At 39.8% G+C, this 20,160-nt stretch overlaps 1 protein-coding gene across 11 annotated transcripts in view; it reads left to right on the top strand.

The window, feature by feature from the left end:
• eml1 (EMAP like 1) overlaps window positions 1-20,160 on the top strand; it is a 49,644-nt gene that overhangs the window by 26,336 nt on the left and 3,148 nt on the right. For 2 of the 11 annotated variants that reach the window (XM_079694120.1, XM_079694117.1), the window contains exons 2-21: window positions 4,627-4,809; window positions 5,036-5,089; window positions 6,885-7,014; window positions 8,373-8,393; window positions 9,228-9,356; window positions 9,518-9,546; window positions 10,959-10,985; window positions 13,445-13,574; window positions 14,563-14,712; window positions 15,413-15,482; window positions 15,873-15,980; window positions 16,095-16,190; window positions 16,862-16,996; window positions 17,183-17,282; window positions 17,474-17,625; window positions 18,163-18,288; window positions 18,749-18,880; window positions 19,491-19,558; window positions 19,732-19,820; window positions 19,999-20,096. In XM_079694120.1, the coding sequence (XP_079550246.1) occupies window positions 4,627-4,809; window positions 5,036-5,089; window positions 6,885-7,014; window positions 8,373-8,393; window positions 9,228-9,356; window positions 9,518-9,546; window positions 10,959-10,985; window positions 13,445-13,574; window positions 14,563-14,712; window positions 15,413-15,482; window positions 15,873-15,980; window positions 16,095-16,190; window positions 16,862-16,996; window positions 17,183-17,282; window positions 17,474-17,625; window positions 18,163-18,288; window positions 18,749-18,880; window positions 19,491-19,558; window positions 19,732-19,820; window positions 19,999-20,096 (2,027 nt within the window). Of the gene's footprint in view, window positions 1-1,555; window positions 1,739-4,626; window positions 4,810-5,035; window positions 5,090-6,884; window positions 7,015-8,372; window positions 8,394-9,227; window positions 9,357-9,517; window positions 9,547-10,958; window positions 10,986-13,444; window positions 13,575-14,562; window positions 14,713-15,412; window positions 15,483-15,872; window positions 15,981-16,094; window positions 16,191-16,861; window positions 16,997-17,182; window positions 17,283-17,473; window positions 17,626-18,162; window positions 18,289-18,748; window positions 18,881-19,490; window positions 19,559-19,731; window positions 19,821-19,998; window positions 20,097-20,160 lie in introns of those variants that run through there. The other 9 variants (XM_079694111.1, XM_079694115.1, XM_079694116.1 and 6 more) reach the window with 9 other exon arrangements.

The raw sequence follows: 20,160 nt of genomic DNA, 5'->3' as shown, positions 1-20,160 counted from the left end.
TAATTGAGCAGCCCTATCACAACCTCCTTTACTTCTTGTCATTTAGTGTTATCATGTCTGCAGCTGGATTTTTAATTAGGTCCACTTTTCCATCAGTGTTGCCACCTAAAGTCGGGTAGTTTTAATTTACTTTTGAGAAGACGTGGTGTGCCGCAGCTGAACCGGCACTGTGCAGTCCCTTTTCAAAATGAAACAGTAAAGTGTTGTTTTCCATCTGCATTCAGCCAGTAATATTTGCCATCAGTGTGGTATCAGTGCTGCCTCTCTGTCTCTAAAAAAACAGGAATTATTGTCATAATGTTGTGACAGGCTATTTCCTGCAGCCTCACGTTTCTTTGGTCGGTTGATTTTCTGAAAACACTGCTTGTGTTTTTTCAAAACCCCCCATTGTTGCACAGCTTAACCTGACTTTCCATCAAGTCCATTTAGCTTCATTGTTTTGCTTCTCTGCACCGCTGAGTGAGAGGAAAATAGACATCAGTCACTGGCTGTCAGTGGTTTATTGTCAAAGTCCGCAGGAGTAGATAAAACACAAGGTGAAAAAGCTGGAATCATGATATTCCTCCGACCTTAAGAGGGAATTTATTCAACATATTTATTCTTTTCATCCCTTGAGCATGCATTTATATTCATATCCTTGCCTATGTGTGTTTATATAGTATATGGATGTCTGTACATTAGGAAGTGAGGAGAAATCCAGACGGTTCAGATCAACGCAGGGCTGCTGCAGGGGATATTTTATACATGAGGTTGCTCTACATTCTCTAAAATATTAGATAGCTGCCTCTGTGTTGATCAGACATCTCTTTGCTCCTTCAGTGCATTGATCTCTGTGGTTGATGGGAGTGCAGAGGGGGGGTAAATGGGTCATAGCATGTGTGCCCACTCCAGTTTTCATTATTGATGGCTGTGAGGTCAGAAGATGACTCAGAAATAAGGTGGTGGTTATTTTAGAGCAGGAAAAACGAACAGAGACATTTCTTTTTCTTTCCCTCCATTGACTCCCTGTGGTTAAAGTGATTGACAAGCACTTAAGCAGGCAGGTGGTCCCGCCTTGCAGAGGAAGGTAATGGGGAGCAGTGTGTCAGGATGCATTAAGGGGAGCAAATAGACAGACTTAGAGGTCCGTGCGAGATGAGTGACCCAGCCACATATTGACCAGATAAGGAGAAACGGGGACAGAAAAAGACATTCGGAGAAAACCTGAAGAAGACTGACAGATACAAAGTAATTTAAGCAGCGGGCTGACAGGTGTTAACGGTTTCCTGGAGCTAGAGGAGGCTGGTGGGGGGTAATCATCTGCTTTTGTGGGGATGAAAAGAGTGTCAGGGGGTGTATGTGCTGGATTTGTTGTTAAAATCTTACTAATGAATAGTCTTTGGACTCTGTGACCCCAAAGAGAGTTTCACACGAAGAGCAAATTTAGCCAAAACCTCACAAGTGACTGTTCTATGGTCACATTTCTGATGTCCGCCCTGCCTGTGAACGCGTTATGGGGCGTTTGCTTGCCCCGGAGGTTTGATCCGGGGAGCAGGGTGACAGACGGAGGATGTTAGCGCGGAGCTGGGGCCGTGACAGCCAGTCATTGTACTTCAAGGACTGATGGTATCATGCTGTCATTGTGTCAGTGTTGGGAGCAGACCCTCGACAGATGCTGAACAGATAATAGCCGCTTTATCTCTGGAGATTCACTCACATGTGGATATGAACAAGGGCTGCTTCAAAACAAAAGTCTCAGGTGAGCAGAAAATATTTTGAAAATGCTTTTTGTGTTCAAATGAAGTAAGATTAGATTTGTGCGTTATGAAACAAGACAGCGTCTCGTTTCATTAGAGACTGTCTGAAAGTCAATGTGTGAGGATATTATACTCCACTACTGAGGATGTGAGGTGTGACATTATGCACCTGCTGTTTTCATTTGCTCAGACGGGGAGTTTTCATTACAAAACCTCACTTGGTGGGCGGCTGGATTTTCACACTGAGAGGTGTGTCAGGGAAATATGTTCCTATGTGTCCAAGAAGCTTTTAATCACAAGAGGCTATTGTGTATGTGTGTGTGTGCATGCTGGTGTGTGTGAACAGTAATTGGTTGATTCAGCCTTTCAGAATCAGCTCAGATTTTTATTTTCTGCTACAAGCATCAGGTGTGCCATCTGCATAATGCACCAATTTACCATCCTGTCTCATCAAGGACAGGATGGTAAATCTCCCTGACTAAAACAATTCATAACAGGCAGAGGATTCGCCTCGCTAATGGGATTTGTCCACTCTGCCAAATTGCATGTTTTGCCAATTAAACTGAAATGACTTCATTACATCTTGTTGGATTATATACTTCTGAATACTTGTGATGCATGAAAAGTGTTAGATGGTAATGCAAACATTTTCAAATAAATATGTACACATGAAAAACTACATTTGTAAGATTATAGGGGTTCAATTAAATCTATCTAAAAAGTATGACTGCATGATTTGGGGGTTTTCTACCTAAAAATGCTATATTTTTGTGTTTGACATTTCTGCAGATATTAAGACATTTTCTATAAAAAATATTGTTTTTTATAGACTTTCAAAATAGTTTTTTTCTATCGCCAAAAGTAAACAATGTTTTTGCCTTATCTTTTGTAAATCGTTTGTCAAGTAAGACAAGCAACAAACATCAGTATTACACAATGTCACACAATCACACTTGATGTTGACAAAGTCATATTTATAAAGTTTTATGTTACAATAAATATAAGTTTTGATCTTTTTCACAGATTTTAATAACTCTCACTCAAAAAACAGATTTTTATGGATTTCCATTACAAGGATGGTATAAAAGGGAAAAGGGCTTAACCCTTAGATGCATAAGTGGGTGTTTTTTGACCCGGTGAGGTGATTTTCTTAAAGTATATTTTTAATTACATTTTTGTATCATTTCATATTCCAGCTATTCCTCAAAAAACATGTTTTGGATATCATGCCATTCAAATTTAAAATTTACATTTTAAGAAATTGTAGTTTTTGTATTACTATCCCAAGCTTCCATAGGTGGGTCAAAAATGAACCGCATGCATTTTCTATGGAATTTCTTTTTTTTCAAAATGTAAAAAAAATGTCTAAAATTATAGATAGTGAAACATAAAATACAAAATATTTCTAGTGTGAACCAAAATATAATACAAAATATTATACAAGTGATTTTTCTTAACCAAAATGACAACAATGGCATAAAAACCCATATTATTCCAATGCGGGTCCTTTTTGAACCACTTATGGAAGAGTGTAGGGTCCAGTCACTCGAACAGGAATGATCTTGTAAAAAAGGAACAGACTCACCAATGTCCTCTATTTTAAGTTCCGTCACATTATTTAAACATTTCTTTATTAACTTAATGAAAGGCAAAGTGATTCCAGTTGATTGCCATCATCTTTGCCTTTCATTAAGTAAAAAAAGGCCTGTCATCTGAACATGTTTTGAGAATATAACGATACACGATGAATAGCATATAATTAACACAATGATAATGACAATGTGAGATGGAGTTTATGTTATTGCGGATATTATTGTAAGTATTGGGGTAACAAAATATACTTGACACCAAAATAATCTTTTTATCTACAAACCAGTATTTGCTGAGGGGCTCTGCCCAGGGTCCTCCTGAATCCCCTGAGCAGCTTTTGTTTACCCAGGCTACTCAGAGGCTGATCAGACTGCTCTGTTTTCACCAGAAATGCTGATATTTAACACAATGTCAATGTGTTTAAGAGGCTGTTGTATTTGTTAAAGAATATTATTTACAGAAGTCAAATGTTAGCAGGCGATGGGATTCAGCTCCGACTCTCAGTATGAACACAGACTGCAGATCAGCGTAATCACCAGATGCCTGCTCTCTAATGCATAATGCATCAGACTGTTATTGCAAGTCTGCAGGGGAAACACAGCAGAGATTTACATTAATATTGCATCAAGCTACAGTGACATCAAAGGGCTAATGGAGGCGACCCTGCGTGTGTGTGTTATCATTAATGAAGAGAACCCAGTGGCCTGTGCTTGGCCTCTATCTAGTGTCAGGTGGAGAGGTGAAAATAATGTGTTAAGTTAGTTCAAACTCAAGGAACAGACAGACATGAACAAACAGGCTCATGGATAAAGGTTCAATAGAAAGCACTCAGCTCTTTAATCCATGTAAGGCAAATAAATAAAAGTGAGTTTTAATTTCCATCCTTGGCTTTGCACTTGTCTTCTATCGTTTTGGTCTCCGTCTGCATAACATCTAGTGGTTCATGTATATATAATATCTTGCTCTATATTTTTTTACTGTAAATTTGTATTTTCACATGTATATTTTTAACTTTTTTAATGCTATTTTATTTCTATTTGAGATTCATACATTTTGGATTGTTTATTTATAGTCTTATAATTTCTCTAATGTACAATGGCATGTGTTTTTATGCTGCTGCAACGCTAACATTTCCTAAATTGGAATCAATAAAGTACTTCTTATCTTATCTTATCTTAAATAACAACATCCAGGTGCCAGAGAGTATGCACATATTCCAAAAGGAGGCTACAAAAATAGCGGACACAGAATAAATAGAAAAATACATTATATTAATCTCTGACTTCCTGTGTTCCCTCAGATGACAGTGCGTCAGCAGCCAGCAGCATGGAGGTCACCGACCGCATCGCCTCCCTGGAGCAGAGGGTCCAGATGCAGGAGGACGAGATCCAGCTGCTGAAGTCCGCTCTGGCAGATGTGGTGCGCCGGCTCAACGTGTCTGAGGAGCAGCAGGCCATGGGGTCTCGCAGAGGACCCACCAAAGGTAACACACACACAAAGCTTTATAATGCGCTTTTCTGTTACTTATAAGGGTCAGCAGTTCTTCTGGCTTACATGTTTTAGAGGTATTATCCTTCCTGTCCATTACACTCTCTTTCCTGATGATGTCTCCTTTCCTCTAAATCCTGCTTATCTCCTCCCTATCCCTGCTTTTCTCTCCTTCTGGACTGTTTTGTATTGTTGTTTTTAAATGTATTGTGTTTGTATAGACCCCCCTTTGATGAGAAAGTCGCCCTCAGCACACAGCAATGTTGGGAAGTCAGGTAGGCTTACTGTGAAGTCTGTCTGCACTAACCAGGCCTGGTGTTGTGTTTACAGTCACTGCTTGCTAGCATATCTTTTATATCCACACAGTGTTGTATTCCAATAGGAAGCACATAGGTACCTTCAGCACTGCACTGTCAATGCACTGTGATCTAAAGACAGACAGAAAAACAATATTCTGCTAATCGGGAGGAATCTGTGTCTTAATTGTAGTCGATAAACCCAGTTATAGTTTTAAAGCCATCAATAAACTGTCATGAATGAGAATGAGAAGCAAGGTACACAATTGTGCAATAAATCTGCAAATCATCACAGAATAAGAAAGCACTCATCTTAGATTGATCAACCTTTTTTTTTGTATTATGTAATAATACTGCATGCATTTAGCTGAGGTGTGTTTGGTACAATTTATCTCTCAAATGGCATCCTCACCGAAGACCCTGTTAAAGTCTGAATGTAAAATAAGCTGCACTTTATGTCATTTTATGCCCTCAAACTACGCATTCTAAATGATAAAGCAGAACGAGATTATGATTCTGAGCTGCTGCCAGTTTCAGTCTTCGGAGTTGCTGCGGGTGGATGAAGTCTGGGTTTGATTTGGGAGCTGGAGGATGACTCAGACTCAGAGCTGCTCTCCCTTATTGTCCTTGCTCTCCCTCTGAGCTGCAGGGAGTCAGCAGGCTGCTCCCCTCTACTGAAGCACAATGATCCGTTTCAGAAAGCTTAACTCGTGCACACAGACTGCACATGGACACTCAGGAACACAGAAACACACACACTCATCTTCTTGCTAACAAAATGACCACCTCAGTTTGCCACCGCTGTGTAATTATTACCTGAAAGATAACAGGGCAATATGTGTGTGCATGCAAGAGTGTGTGTGTGTGTGTGTCTGCTGGATGAAACAGGGTCTATTAAATATTTATCACTGCAGATAAAGCTGCAGCTTGGATTTGCTATTCTGGGCTGTCCAAACTGCCGTGCATGTGTGTGTGCGCGTGTGTCAAACCACTCTCTATCAATTATTTGTGAACATATATCATCTGTATAAAGGATTTCAAATGTTTACGCTTGTGATATATCATTAATTACACTGTGGAAACTCACTGAAGAGTATGATAGAATTGCAAATTGAGTATTTGATGTGTTTTGTAAAGGTCTGCACTCAAGATTTAAACAATTAACATCAAGTGTCGCAGTTTAATTTACGCTTTTAGTTCCATTATTTTTGTACTAAACAACAACAAACATAGAGAGGGTTCCTTATGTTTTACACAACATAACTGCGATCCCTCATTAATTACACAGGCAGACTGTGGACAAAGCAAAGTTTATAGTACAAACCTCGGCTTCTGGTGTTCTTAAGAAAGGCAGTAATGTTTTGTTTATAATTTAAAATATGTGATTATTGTGATAATTACAACCAATACAATATTTTATATAGCTCAATGTTTGCTTACCATAATTGCTCGTACTACTGACTGAAATAACAACAGGTTAGGTTCGGAAACTTCATAGAAATAAATGTCAAACTAAATAATAATAACATTGTAAAAACATGCAAAATGTCAACAGAGAGTAAAGTCAATAAGTCTGTTACCCAGTGCATGCTGGGATGCTTTCAACTAAACCGTATCCTGTCCTGTTTCACCAAATCCTACCTCCTTTCTCTTATCAAGACAATTACACATCCGGAAATACAATATTTCTGAATCTCACAGGTTACTTTCATGACACCACAGAAGTTGACCCTTTTTTTCCTGAATATACCTTGTTGTTGTATTTCTCTTCCAGCCAGGCCAATGATCGCCACGCTGCCGTTACGGCCCACCGTCAACAACGGGACCATCGTACCAAAGAAAGGCACTCTGCCCTCCCCAGGATCCGGATCCAGGAAGGACGGCAGCTCAATAGCCAGCAAGAGGTGAGGAAATACAAATAATCTTTAGTCAATTAAATTACTGTGCAACCTATATGTCTGCGGTTATCAATTCGTTAGGTTACGTTTTGATTATGTTGTATATAGTTATAGCTTTTTACGGACAGCTTTAACATTATGACGGTTTGGGACTACAGCTCTAAGTCAAAGTGTTTTAGTGTTAAATGTTGCTTTCCTGAATATTCAGGGCTCTTAAAGCTCTTTTTAAAAGTGTTTAATCCAGATACTGCTGCCGGTATCTTCATGATTTATTGCACTTATTGTACGTCGCTTTGGATAAAAGTACCAGCTAAATTAAGTGTAATGTAAAGTAGGTGACACCTCTTTTACTCCAGACATTTAATTTCTCTCAAGACATTTTCTACTCCTCTCTGCTCCACGTCACATAATTGAAGCTTTACATTGTCTCATATCAGCGAAAGAGACGGACATTTAACAAGACTGACAAACAGATACAGTATCGTCATGTCTGCGTCCTCGTTGTGTGTTTTGTAGATGCATTCGGAGCACAGGTTATCAATCTTGTCATGTCAGAAGAGCAATAGCCTCTTCCTCATCTCTTCATCACATTACCATAATCAGATGAAGCTCCGCAGACAGCAGGGAGCAGCTCCAGTCAGAAGAGCTGTTTCCTCCCCTGTGGAGTTTTCACTTGATTTTCTGTGATTGTATTTCTCCTCTGGAACGATACAGAGAGTTGACTGACTCAGGTTTTGAAATGTTAGAAACACCAAGAAAGACAGTATCAATGAAGAAGATGTGATTTGGTGTATTTCCTTATTTGTGTAGTTTTCTTGTGTTTCTTTGAATGGGTTGAAGCTAAACCCCTAGAACTTGTACGAAAGTAATGACAATTCCTTTGTGTTGAAGACGGTATCCTAACCAGGGTTTTTAGATATATTGAAGTATTTGTATTTGTTGCCCTTTAAGTTGACACATTTCATGATATTGAGCTGTGCTGAAACATACTGGAATGGGCCAACAAATTACCCTTCATGTGAATGAAGCCATCGGATGATTTAAATTACACGGAGTGTTAAAAGTCCTAAGGGCATCTGATTGAAATACAACTATAACAGTTTATTTTTCTGTGTATCTCCCATCCTATAGATTTAACTGAAAGGCATTAAGATATATTTTCAGATTGAGTGACTGGTCACCAATCGTCTCTGTATCTCTATCTTTATGTATCGTGGCGTTTGTCTTTCCCATTTTTCCTTTCCTGCATGTCCTCCCTCTTGCACTGCCTCTCTCTGATAACATGTCCTGATGTTATATCATGTTTATGTCCTCCTGTCCACCTACAATCTGTCCAAACTCTCCTCTGTGTCTCACTCTTGCAGAATTCTCTACCTGCCCCTCAGGTGAGAGAATCACAAGTTATGATATAACATCACCGTCTGCTCCGATGCATGCATAACTTTCAAAATCTATTTGCTATTTATCTCATTGCTAAAAATCTCATTTTGTGTTGAAGTCATCGCTCTTTGTGTTGTTTTCAGTCTGTGTCTGGGATTAGTCTAAAAAAAGTGCAGATTGAACACAATCCCATCAGTTGGCATACACTCAGCAGCCGTCCCCCCAATTAGATTCCTCGTGGGGTAACACTGCAAACACTTTCTCTCTCTTTCTGTCTTTCTATTCTGCTCTTTACTGAACAAACACACACTCAGCCACCGGACAGTTTTAGGATTTGAATAGACCTCTCTCCCATAGGGTATTAGGTGACTGGGCGTACTGGCCATCGGGTTGCTGATGGAGCCTTTTCATTGTTAGTAACAGGCAGGCTGTCTGAACCGCCAGTATGCAGGTTTGCAGGTCTGCACCTCAATGTATGGTCACCAGAGCAAAATTGTGGGAAAAGAACATTAACGCATTTATTTGTATTCTCTTTTGCTTTGCTTCCTCTTATCTCTGACACTGCTACTAACACAATTCAAGGCTTCTTTTAATGGGAAGCAGTAATACAACGGACGTGCACTGAATCATGGAATCTGCTTATATTTGACCAGAGGGCAGTTATTAGAGAAGCAGCATCAGGCACTTTTATAACCTTTTTTCTCTCCCTGTCTCTTGTATTGTCATGCAATTGTTGGTCGAACGCACTTATTGTAAGTCGCTTTGGATAAAAGCGTCAGCTAAATGCAATGTAATGGAATGTAATGTATTGCCTCTGTCCACCTGCCTTGGCACCACAGCACTGTGAGGAGAGCCAACTCAAACGAACATGTGGGAACTCTCTCACGGAAAGATTCAGGTGACTCCAAGGGCAACCGAACTCGGGCTGGATCCACCGGCAGCAACTCCAGCGGGAAAAGAAGTGACAGGTAACACAGAAGTCATGCTAAATCAGCTTTTTCTATTACGTGACTCACATATTGGTCTTCTAGTTTGAGAGAGGAGAAGCTGATCTCCTTGTGAAGCAAATCAAAAACATATAATGGTGTATGCTGAATGACAGCTGTCTGTTTACTCATTTACTTTGCAGCAAACAGAGGGACCCCGTGTTCAATGCAGGTAAGAACTAGAGACACCTTTATGGCTCTGTAGGCCAACAGCTATGATAGTTTTATGAGTCATTGAACATTACATACTCAGTGGCCCCCTGTGTCTGTTAAAGTTCAATGCGCTTTTAAGAAATCTTATCAGAAAATAGAATGGCATATCAGTGTATTGAACGGATTCCTGCCCACTACTAAATATCCTCTACATGTTGTATGTTTAACATCAGTGTCCAACATGTATCATTCTTCATCCATTACCACATCTTCACATCCAAACTTTTATTCATCTTCTTTTAAAAGCTCTTTCTGCGTACTTTATTACATATCATTTATTTATTCTTCTGTTAATTTCATTTCATTCTTAAAGATTTTCGATTTGGGAAAGATCATTTTGGCCATTTACACAATGGATCCACAAAATCTCATAACCTCTGTGTGGAGACTCTATTGGCAAAACGTACAATATTATGGCAAGCTGCACAAGTCTCCTAGATCCTTTCAAATGAAATAGAATCTGACATAAATCTGTTTTTTACAAATGTAAGCTAGGGAGGCTTAGACAGTAAGATAATCTAGAAGCACAGGATGAGCCACCCATAAAATATTGACAAAGCAGGATACACATGGTTACCAGACAATGGGACTGATATGAAATGAAATTAGTATTGATCGGATTTTTCATCTCCAGCATGATATTGATTTTTGTGTAATTTGAACTCTTGTTTTGAATTTGGTTTACACACCTGGCTTTAGTTCAGGCTCCATACTGCCCCACTCCATCTAACAAACTACTTCATATAAGAGTAGTTTGCATTTTCTTTAGCATAAGATCAAACTATAGAAAATATGAGCAAATATGGTCAACATATAAAACAGACTGTTTTCACCACGTATTGGACATTTGAATTAATTATAGACGACTCTCCTGCATAAAAATCAGATCAGGGCAGCGCCAAGGACATTAACCGCCCCTATAGGTGACGGTTAACCAATACTAATGATAGTTGCAGCAGCCAATATAGTGCTTACCTCCAATACATGCAGTGATTACATGCAAAGAGGTTCATTTGATACCACAAAATGTCCTGCAAGCATATGCATGTGTTTGTTTTTATACTTTCACATGGAAAGATAGACTGTAGAAAATCTGAGTATTGTTTTTAATAGACGGCTACAAATAATGAAGCTAAATGTAATCCCTCATCACAGAGGAGCAGAGGGTTGGGACACCATCCACGATCCAATTAGCACTGATTAATTTAAACCATTAAGGCAGCAGCACCGATTAATTAAGAGCATTAAAGACAGAAGCTGCTCTTGGTTAACCAGCAGGAAACAGGAAGTGCACTCATATTAGGCCAGGAGGTGAGGACGCCATGCCACCATTCACCTGGTGCTTGTGTCTTTCTCTGTGACCTTTACAAGGGATGCGACGTGTGACCCACTGCAAAGGTAGGCCCCCCCCCCTCCCCTAGCCTGTAGCCCCAAGCCTACACAGCTCTCTGGACACTGCCGATTATTTATTTTGATCTCTGTACATGCATCATGTTTGCTCTTATCAGCAGTTCTGAGGCAAAGGATAAAATCAGGACTTTTATTTTGAAATTTTAATTAATATCCTGTTTGGAATTTCCTTTCTAAACTTTAAAGATGTCCATCCGTGCACTGATCAGAGAGCTGTCCAGACGGGAAGGAGTGGGTTGACAAAGTGTGTGTGTGTGTGTGTGTGTGTTACGTTCCCTTTATCTTTTTTTATACTGAGTTAACTAACACACACGCAAACCTAACCTCCACTGAGAGCTGCGTCACCGTGTGTGTGCAGTGTTTGCACCTGTGTGTCTCCACACTTGTTTTTTAACTGCGGATGAAGCTGCTGCTGCTTCACCAGACTTGTGTGTGTGTGTGTGTGTGTTGCTCGCAGCCCCACTTTGTCACCATAGTAACAACACAAAGATTTCTGACACTAGCTTTCTCGCAGTCGCTTTGCTGCTCAGAGGAAGTACATTTGCCGCTGCTCTCTTTATCTCTCTGCCCTTAAAATTAGTATTTGCATTACAAACACATGCAGTCTCTTTTTTGTGGCAGTTACTATTGAAGTCTGTCTGATTTGACTGCTTGTAGTTTTTCACTTGTGGCCGTCTGTTTGTGTGAAGTCCCCTTTAGCAGAGTATTCATAAAGCTGCCTAGAATAAAAAAACGACTGGAGTTATATCTAATTTCCTCACAGATATATTGATGTTAAGCCACTCTTGTTACATTATAATTTAATTTTAAGATACTCTGAGTGTTTTACCCTTGAAAGCATCTAGATCAGTTGTTTCTAGCATTTATGGTGGGCGACTATTTCAAATGAAGTAGTGTCTGCCTTTGTTCCCTTGTCATAGAATAGATATTCTGGCAGCAGTTTAATCAGTTTAATGTCCCCATAGCTTCAGCTTCCTCTGAGTAATGATAAGAGACCTAAAAAGGAAAATAAATGATTTTATTAGATTACCCTAAACGTTTCAATAGCTACTGCTTCAGTGCTGCAGTGGGATGTTGGCCAGTGTTTGGGTGGTTAGTGATAGAAGCCAGTTTCCCTACTTTCCTATTGAATTTGCTTGTGATTTGCTAGTATTATGTTGCTTTCTTTAACTGAGTCACAAAGAATAGCCAAAACATGTCTTACTTATCCTACAAACCCTCCTTCGGCCTTGTTGTATCCGTTTGTCCCCCTCCACCTCCGCCACTCTCCATCACTGGCTCCTCTGCTCTTTTCCCCGTGTACATTATAGTCACAGTTCAGATTTACCTCAGCCGCTCAGCCAAACGGACCAGGGGCAGCTCCGGGGCTTCGTCTGTAACAGCCCGCTCAGCCCCCGGCCCCCAACAAACCTCAGAGAGCAGCAAGGCAGCTAAAAAGGGGGGTACTGCCAAGTTGCCGCAGGGCAGAAAACCCCCGAATTTTAACCTCCAGCGGAGAAATTCGGGGAGTTTGTCGCCGTACTCTCCCCTTGATACACCGAGTTATCGCAGCCCAGTCAAGTCTCCCAGCCAGTACTTCCAGATTTGTTACTAGCAATGCTGGGAAATATAGAATATAAAGTCACTTCTTTTTAATATGATATGTATATCAAGCGGCAGTGTGCCCAAGCCGCTCAGTACAGAGCAACATCCATGCATTCATATACTCTACCTTTTAAAACACCACATGCTGGTCTTCTCATACCAAAGAAGTTGCATAGAGATAGCAGATTAAATAAAATCACACCCTTTTACGCTTCCATTATAGTTCCTTCCAATATAGTCTTGTCTTTCTAGAGAGCTTCTAAAAATCACATTTGTGAGCATTTATTGTTTCAATCTTCAACCATTTGTTTTGGTTCCCGTAATGTTTTCTGCCTGATTTTGTTTTTCAGTGTTACCGTGTTTTAAAAAGAATGAGACACTTCTCATTATTCCCTTTTCTAAATTGGATCTGTTTTTTTTTTTTTCTTAACATTTCCATTGCTCTGCTTGTGTCTGCATTTTATGTTGGTTAACCTCTGCTTAAAGCTGAATATGTATGAGTTTTTAAGTTTGCAGTTCATTTCCCGTTCTTCGTCCTTGTCATGAGATTGTATTTGAAATGACTAATAAAGTCAGTTGAAAAGCATATTTGTTTGTGTTTGCAAATTATGTCATTTATGTCCTAAATTAATACATTTTATAGTAAAAAAACATTTTAAATACCTCTATTTTCCTTTAATCATCCCACACATTCATCAACATTGTCACCGTTGTCATTCACATCATAATAACACATTGTATTAAGCTTCAATGTCATGTCTGTGTTGTCTACATACTATATTTAAAAGCTATGACTTAACCAGTCACAGCTGTATTTTCCTACGTGTATATTATCTCACTCGTCCTTTCTGTTCCTTTTCCAGAGGAAGGTTATGTGAAAATGTTCTTGAAGGGTCGCCCCGTCACCATGTACATGCCCAAAGAGCAGGTGGACAGCTACTGCCTGGAGGCCAGAGCCGAGCTGCCCGGCAACAAGCTCAAGCTGGACTGGGTGTATCCTTTTTTATCTGTTGTGGTTTGCCTTGTGGATTTTTCAGGAAAAGTAAGACACTTCAACATGTCTGCTTGCAATTTGAAAAGTTTTGAAAAGTAATCTTCTGAAGAGAGGAACTCCAGATTGGCGTGAAGTATTTAAAGATAGGAAGCTGACGGATGTGTCTTCTCCTCTCGCTGCCTGTCAGAGTAGATCCGCTTCACTTTCTCCTGGTGAGGCTGCAGCAGTCAGGAAGAACCTGCACACAGTCAGCAGCTCCTCCTGCGCCTTTTTGTTCTCTTCCTTTCCTTTTTTGTTGTAAGAATGAAATAAGGGTGTTGTGAGTCTCAGAGGAAGGCAACGGGAAAAAGACGTTTGGAAAAGATACAGTTGATCAGCGAGAAACACACGCACACACACACAAAACATAGTTATGCGGGCTCAATTTATTCTTTTATTGAATCCAGTATGTACTAGAAGAAATCCCATGAATCGTGTCTTGATGTTATTCTTCCTGCCTGCTGGTTAGAGTGTAGGGATATAGAACTATACTCATTATCAATTATGTTATCCATTATTCTCTTGCAAAAGTGCCTGTCCCAATCCCTACACTGGTGTCCTCAAATATATATATTTTGAAATATACTTTGGTTTCAATAAATTCATGAAACCGTCCAACCACAAAATATGCAATTTATTTGCAATTATTATTATTTGATGCACCTAGTGATGCAAACAAAGAAAGCACAATTGAAAAGAAAATCCTCTTATATACACACATGTATCAACAAAAAACTTTATACGTGAAAGTATACATTAATGCATCCATCTTCATAGCTCTTATTTTGTCCAGCAAAATAAATCAAATCTAAATATATTCAGTTTACTAAAAGAGAGGAAAAAAGGCTTGCTTTAAGGCTTACTACATTTTCTGTCAGTCAATGAATGGTTTCAGCTTTACTTTGATTTACTTTCAGTTTTATTCCTTGACCTTATTTTAATATCCAGTTATGGTTACCGTGGTCGAGACTGTCGCTCCAACCTTTACTTGTTGCCCACCGGAGAGACGGTGTACTTCATCGCCTCTGTGGTCGTCCTGTTCAACGTGGACGAGCAGCTGCAGAGACACTACACCGGACACACGGATGACATCAAATGGTGAGAAACACTTGTTAGGGATTATAAAACACACACAAGCACACACACACACGCACACACACACACACACACGCACGCACACACACACACACACACACACACACACACACACTTATCCGAGGGAGTCATCTACTGCAGCCTGATTTCACATCTGTTAGCTTACTTCCAGCTCTTTTTTTCCTATTAGACTTGATATGTATCCCACTTCTGCTATCTTCACCGCCTATACAGATTATTCATTATTACACAGTGTAAGTGCAGAATAACTGTAATGAGGGAAGGTGAACGGCACAACAGTGTTCATGAAAGTTGACCTGTAGGAATGTGTGTATAGCAAAAAGGGTAACTTAAAAAATACACAGCTAATATTATGTTATTACATATTAAGGTTAAAATAAGTTCAAATTAATAATGAACGCTTACAGATCATAGGATGGATTTAAGACATATTCGTACTCCTTTGAAGACAAAGTGTGTGCGCATCATACATGCTATGAGTGCTACCGGGCCCCCATACCCCAAAAGGGGGTGAATTTATCTTAAATCGTTTAATTCCCCCTCACATCAGTACAGACAGTGTGCGGAGCTACAGTGAATATCCTTCTTTCATGTTCTGCGAGCATGTTGCTCATCTTTATTCAAACGCTCCTCTTGATGTTGAAAGCCCTTTATACTTTTTTCATGTCTTTCTCTTCACCAGCCTTGCCGTCCACCCCGATAAAATCACCATAGCAACCGGGCAGGTGGCGGGCACCTCTTCGGATGGAAAAGTAAGTGAGGTCTCCTATTGATGTTTTATCACTTCAGTCTGATTAATTAGCGAAGAGAGGAGTGTTGATATTTTCTTTTTGAACTCATTTTGACGCAGCCGGTTGAGACAATCCTGTTTGATAAACAGAAGTTGAAATGAATTGCTCAGCCTTGACTTATATATGTGTACTTTACTAAGCCTTACATCGCATCCTACTGATGAAACACCTGTGTGTGTGTGTGTGTGTGTGTGTGTGTGTGTGTGTGTGTGTGTGTGTGTGTGTGTGTGTGTGTGTGTGTGTGTGTGTGTGTGTGTGTGTGTGTGTGTGTGTGTGTGTGTGTGTGTGTGTGTGTGTGTGTGTGTGTGTGTGTGTGTGTGTGTGTGTGTGTGTGTGTGTGTGTGCGTGCAGCTGGCTCCTCATGTCCGTGTGTGGGACTCAGTCAGCCTCAACACGCTTCATGTTCTGGGATCAGGCTTCTTTGACCGAGCCCTGGTCTGCCTGGCCTTCTCCAAGTCGGTAAGGAAGCACCACTGATAGTTATAACAAGGTGTTAAAGGACCTTTTTGAATGTACTTTGCTTCAGTTGTGGCAGTAAATGACCATGGCTTTGTGTCTTTTTACATGTGTCAGAATGGAGGAAACACTTTGTGTGTCGTGGACGACTCCAATGACCACGTCCTCTCCGTCTGGGACTGGCAGAGAGAGGACAGACTGGCTGAGGTCAAGGTTTGTGTGCATGTTTGTGTGTGTTGTTTTATTAAGACATAACTCACTGCACAACTTATTTTTCTATATTTGAAAAAATATTAATAATAACACCATTAAACCCACATTAAGAAAATAATTGTTTGGATACAAGTTGAACTGTTATTGTATTTTGTAATTGAATTTTTTCAGAGGGAGTTCCAGATATCTTTGTATCACTCCATAAATCAGAAAATTATGTCAAAAGCAATAAAACATGTTTGCTATGTTTTTAGGAATTCAATGTAAAGTAAACCATGCTATACTGTTAATGAAATATGAACTACATATTTTAGACTAGCTTTAACTATGAGAAAATAAAATGTTGTTGAATACCAGTTATTACTTAATAATTAAGAGATGTATTTACAGTATTGTACTACAAGTTTTCTGAAATGTAATCTTTAAATTCACAAAGGAGGCTTTATCTTACACTAACTTTTGTTAGATTTAAGAGAAAAAACCGATGCAAAAAGACAAAATCTAGTCAAATAAACACCTCATTTTATTTTGAGGTTTTCTCTCCGCAATTCTGAATCCAAACCTTAAAAAATGTACATGAAATAGAATGTTTTTGCCTCGAGTGTCTACTTTAATAGGTGAACATGTAGTATCAACAACTCACTGTTTCTTGTTTTACATTGACCGTTTAGTGCTCCAATGAGTCGGTGTTTGCAGCAGACTTTCACCCGACAGACAGCAACATCTTAGTGACCTGCGGCAAGTCCCATCTCTATTTCTGGAACCTGGAGAAAGGCATGCTGGTCAAGAAGCAAGGACTGTTTGAGGTAGGACTCCCACATGTTCTCCACATGTTAGGTCATTATCAGAAAGCAATTTGATTTTGACACAGGCACAAAAGCTATTACGAGAGCCTGTGTTATACGATCCTATCTATAGCTAAATAAAGATAATCAATGGTAGCCTGGCATATCAAATAAAACAACATGTGTGTGTTCTTGTGTTTCCTGCAGAAACAGGAGAAGCCGAAGTTTGTGTTGTGTGTGACCTTTGCAGAAAATGGAGACGCCATCACAGGAGACTCAAGCGGGAACATCCTGGTGTGGGGAAAAGGCACGTTAAATGCTCATTCCTTCAACCTTTATTATTTACAGGGATCCAATTAGATCTCTTTTTGTCTCTGATTTATCTATTGATCGCCCTGTCTCTCCGTCTGTCTCTTAATCTGCCCTTCTCGTATAGCGTTTGACCTTTATGTCTGACTTTGTCCAACTGAAACTTCTCATCCCTTCTCTGTCATGCAGGCACTAATCGTATCAGCCAAGTCATCCAAGGAGCTCACGAGGGCAGCATCTTTGCTCTGTGCATGCTGAGAAACAGCACTCTGGTGTCTGGAGGGAAAGACCGCCGGCTCATCTCCTGGGACAGCAGCTACCAGCAGATACAAACTGTGGAGGTGAGGAAAACCTCCACAAATATACCAAGGCTGCACATGAAAAATAGAAAATGGACATTTATAAGTCAAACTTTTCAAAGTTATTTCATTCCAGTAATGCATAATGATGAGGTTATTTGATCAGACTCCTCCATTTCCAATGTGCAGCTCTACAGCTCTAATGATCGGATCTTCTATAACCACTTTCGATTAATATGCTTTAATAAAACGTTAAGCAGCATATCCAGCTCCTTCTTCTAAAGTAGGTTGCTTATATTAGCCAGAATTTGCACTCCTGCCCGAGGCGGAGGACTTTGCATTTTGGATGCTGCGCCAGATCATAAATATTACAGAGGATGAGATGGGTTTGTGCTCCCAATGAGATTCATGGATATTTGATATTTCAATAGTGATGGGAATTATGGATCACTCATGTCTTACTTGCTCTACAGAAACCACATTATTATTATTATTATAGTTGTTGTTTGTTCTGGAAAACATGGAGAATGTATTCCAGGTTAACATATGGTTTACATTATTTCTGTGATGCTTCCACAGGTGCCTGAGTCGTTCGGTCCCATCCGGACCATAGCAGAGGGCAGAGGGGAGACCATGCTCATCGGGACCACCAAGAACTTTGTTTTGCAGGGCAGTCTGGATGGAGAATTCATACCTATTACACAGGTATATGCAACTGTCTCGTACTCTAATTCTACATTAAGAGGTTCTTTAACTTACAAATATTTTTATTAGCAATAAATCTGCTAGTTTCTGAGTCTATCTGGTCCAAAGTAACATGTTCAAAAGTCTTGTTATGTCTGAACAGCTCACAAACAAAATATATTCTCAACCAGCAATATTTACTCAATGGGAATACCTGGCATCTGAGAATATTAGGCCTAAAGGGATAATGAAATTATCAAAATCATCGTCTATTCGTTTCCTGTTCATCAATGAATAATCAATTAGGTTAATCATTAACTGTTGCAGCTCTACTGTGATGTTTAAGTGTCTGACAGAGTAAAGGTTTAACTTAAAGGCTCTGATGTTGTAGCAGATGAAGAATTATTGAATGGAAAGTGCAAAAAAAACTCTGCTTCCTCTCCTCTCTCCCTCCTCTCCTCCTCTCCCCTCTCCTCTGCAGGGTCACACTGATGAGTTGTGGGGTCTGGCTGTTCACCCCTCCAGGCCTCAGTTCCTCACCTGTGGCTACGACAGGCAGGTCTGTATGTGGGACTCCAGCTCCCATCAGCTCGTCTGGACCAAGAGTATGGAGGTAAGTTAGCCAACACTGCCCTCTGGGGTCAGTCACAGGAATGACACAGCACACAATAAATAATGAATCATGTTCCTTTGTCAGGTGTGATGTCCTTGGGAACCAAAGAGAAATGCTAATGTAGCAACTAGAAAATGATCAACTGTGCATGGAAACAACCAGATTATATTATTTTAAAATATGTTGCAAATTGAGCCACGATTGGCTTAAAAAGCAGTTGTGATCCTGCTTGAACATGCACCTGGTTAACTTAAGATTTAAGGTGAGCAGAGAAACCTTCCCTGTTCAGCGTGATATATCTATATATATTAAATAAGAGATGCTCAAAAATGCAAATAAAGTAACAATAGACACACACAAAAAAACATATTATACTATTTTGCAAGATTTCCTTTTTCAAGGTATATCGAAGATAAGGGCTAGTAAGAAGCGTTTAATATTGTATGTGTTTTACCCTGCTGTTTATTATTTCCATACAGAATAATTTGAATACATGCAGTGGGTATCAATTATTGAGTTTCTTAAGTTGTGTCTTCATTCTTTATTTTTGTCTTTGTTGGGAGTTCAGAGGGGGACTTTGATATACATTTTATTTTATTTTATCTCACAGGACGCTGCCCAATCAGCCGGCTTCCACCCATCTGGAGCTGTGGTTGCCATCGGAACACAGACTGGAAGGTAAGGGGATACCATTACCAAAAAACACAAAATAAAGATTTAATTTACACGACTGCTTCAGCTAAAAAGTTATAGGAAAACAGTCAATGACAGAATATTCTAGGTTAGATTTGAATTATTATCATTATGAAATGGAAGAAGGATCAGATCTTTGAGCTGCTGTGCTCCTGCAGGTGGCTGGTCCTGGACACGGACTCTAAAGATCTCGTCACGGTTCACACCGACGGAAATGAACAGCTGTCTGTTGTCTGCTACGGGCCAGGTATGGTAATAACTGCTGACAGTGCGTCTCCCCTGTGTATGCAGAGTGTTGTTTTCCTTTTTATTATTGGAAAATGTATGTGTGTATGTTAAAGGAGAATATCAATGATTTTACAAGCTGGAAAACATGTACCATTTATTTAACTACTAATCATTTTCCTTTATATCTCTTTCTTTAGATGGTAACTTCATGGCTGTGGGTTCACACGACAACTACATCTATATCTACGCTGTGGCGGAAAATGGGAGGAAGTACAGCCGAGTGGGGAAGTGTTCGGTGAGCACCTGTATTTATAATCCCCTCTTGCTCTGTTATTTTTACATTCCCGCGGCATCTTCTT

The sequence above is a fragment of the Notothenia rossii genome (genome assembly GCF_949606895.1).
Source record: "Notothenia rossii genome assembly, chromosome: 7".
Taxonomy (NCBI): Eukaryota; Metazoa; Chordata; class Actinopteri; order Perciformes; family Nototheniidae; genus Notothenia; species Notothenia rossii.
This window is presented reverse-complemented; position numbering and strand designations above follow the sequence as displayed.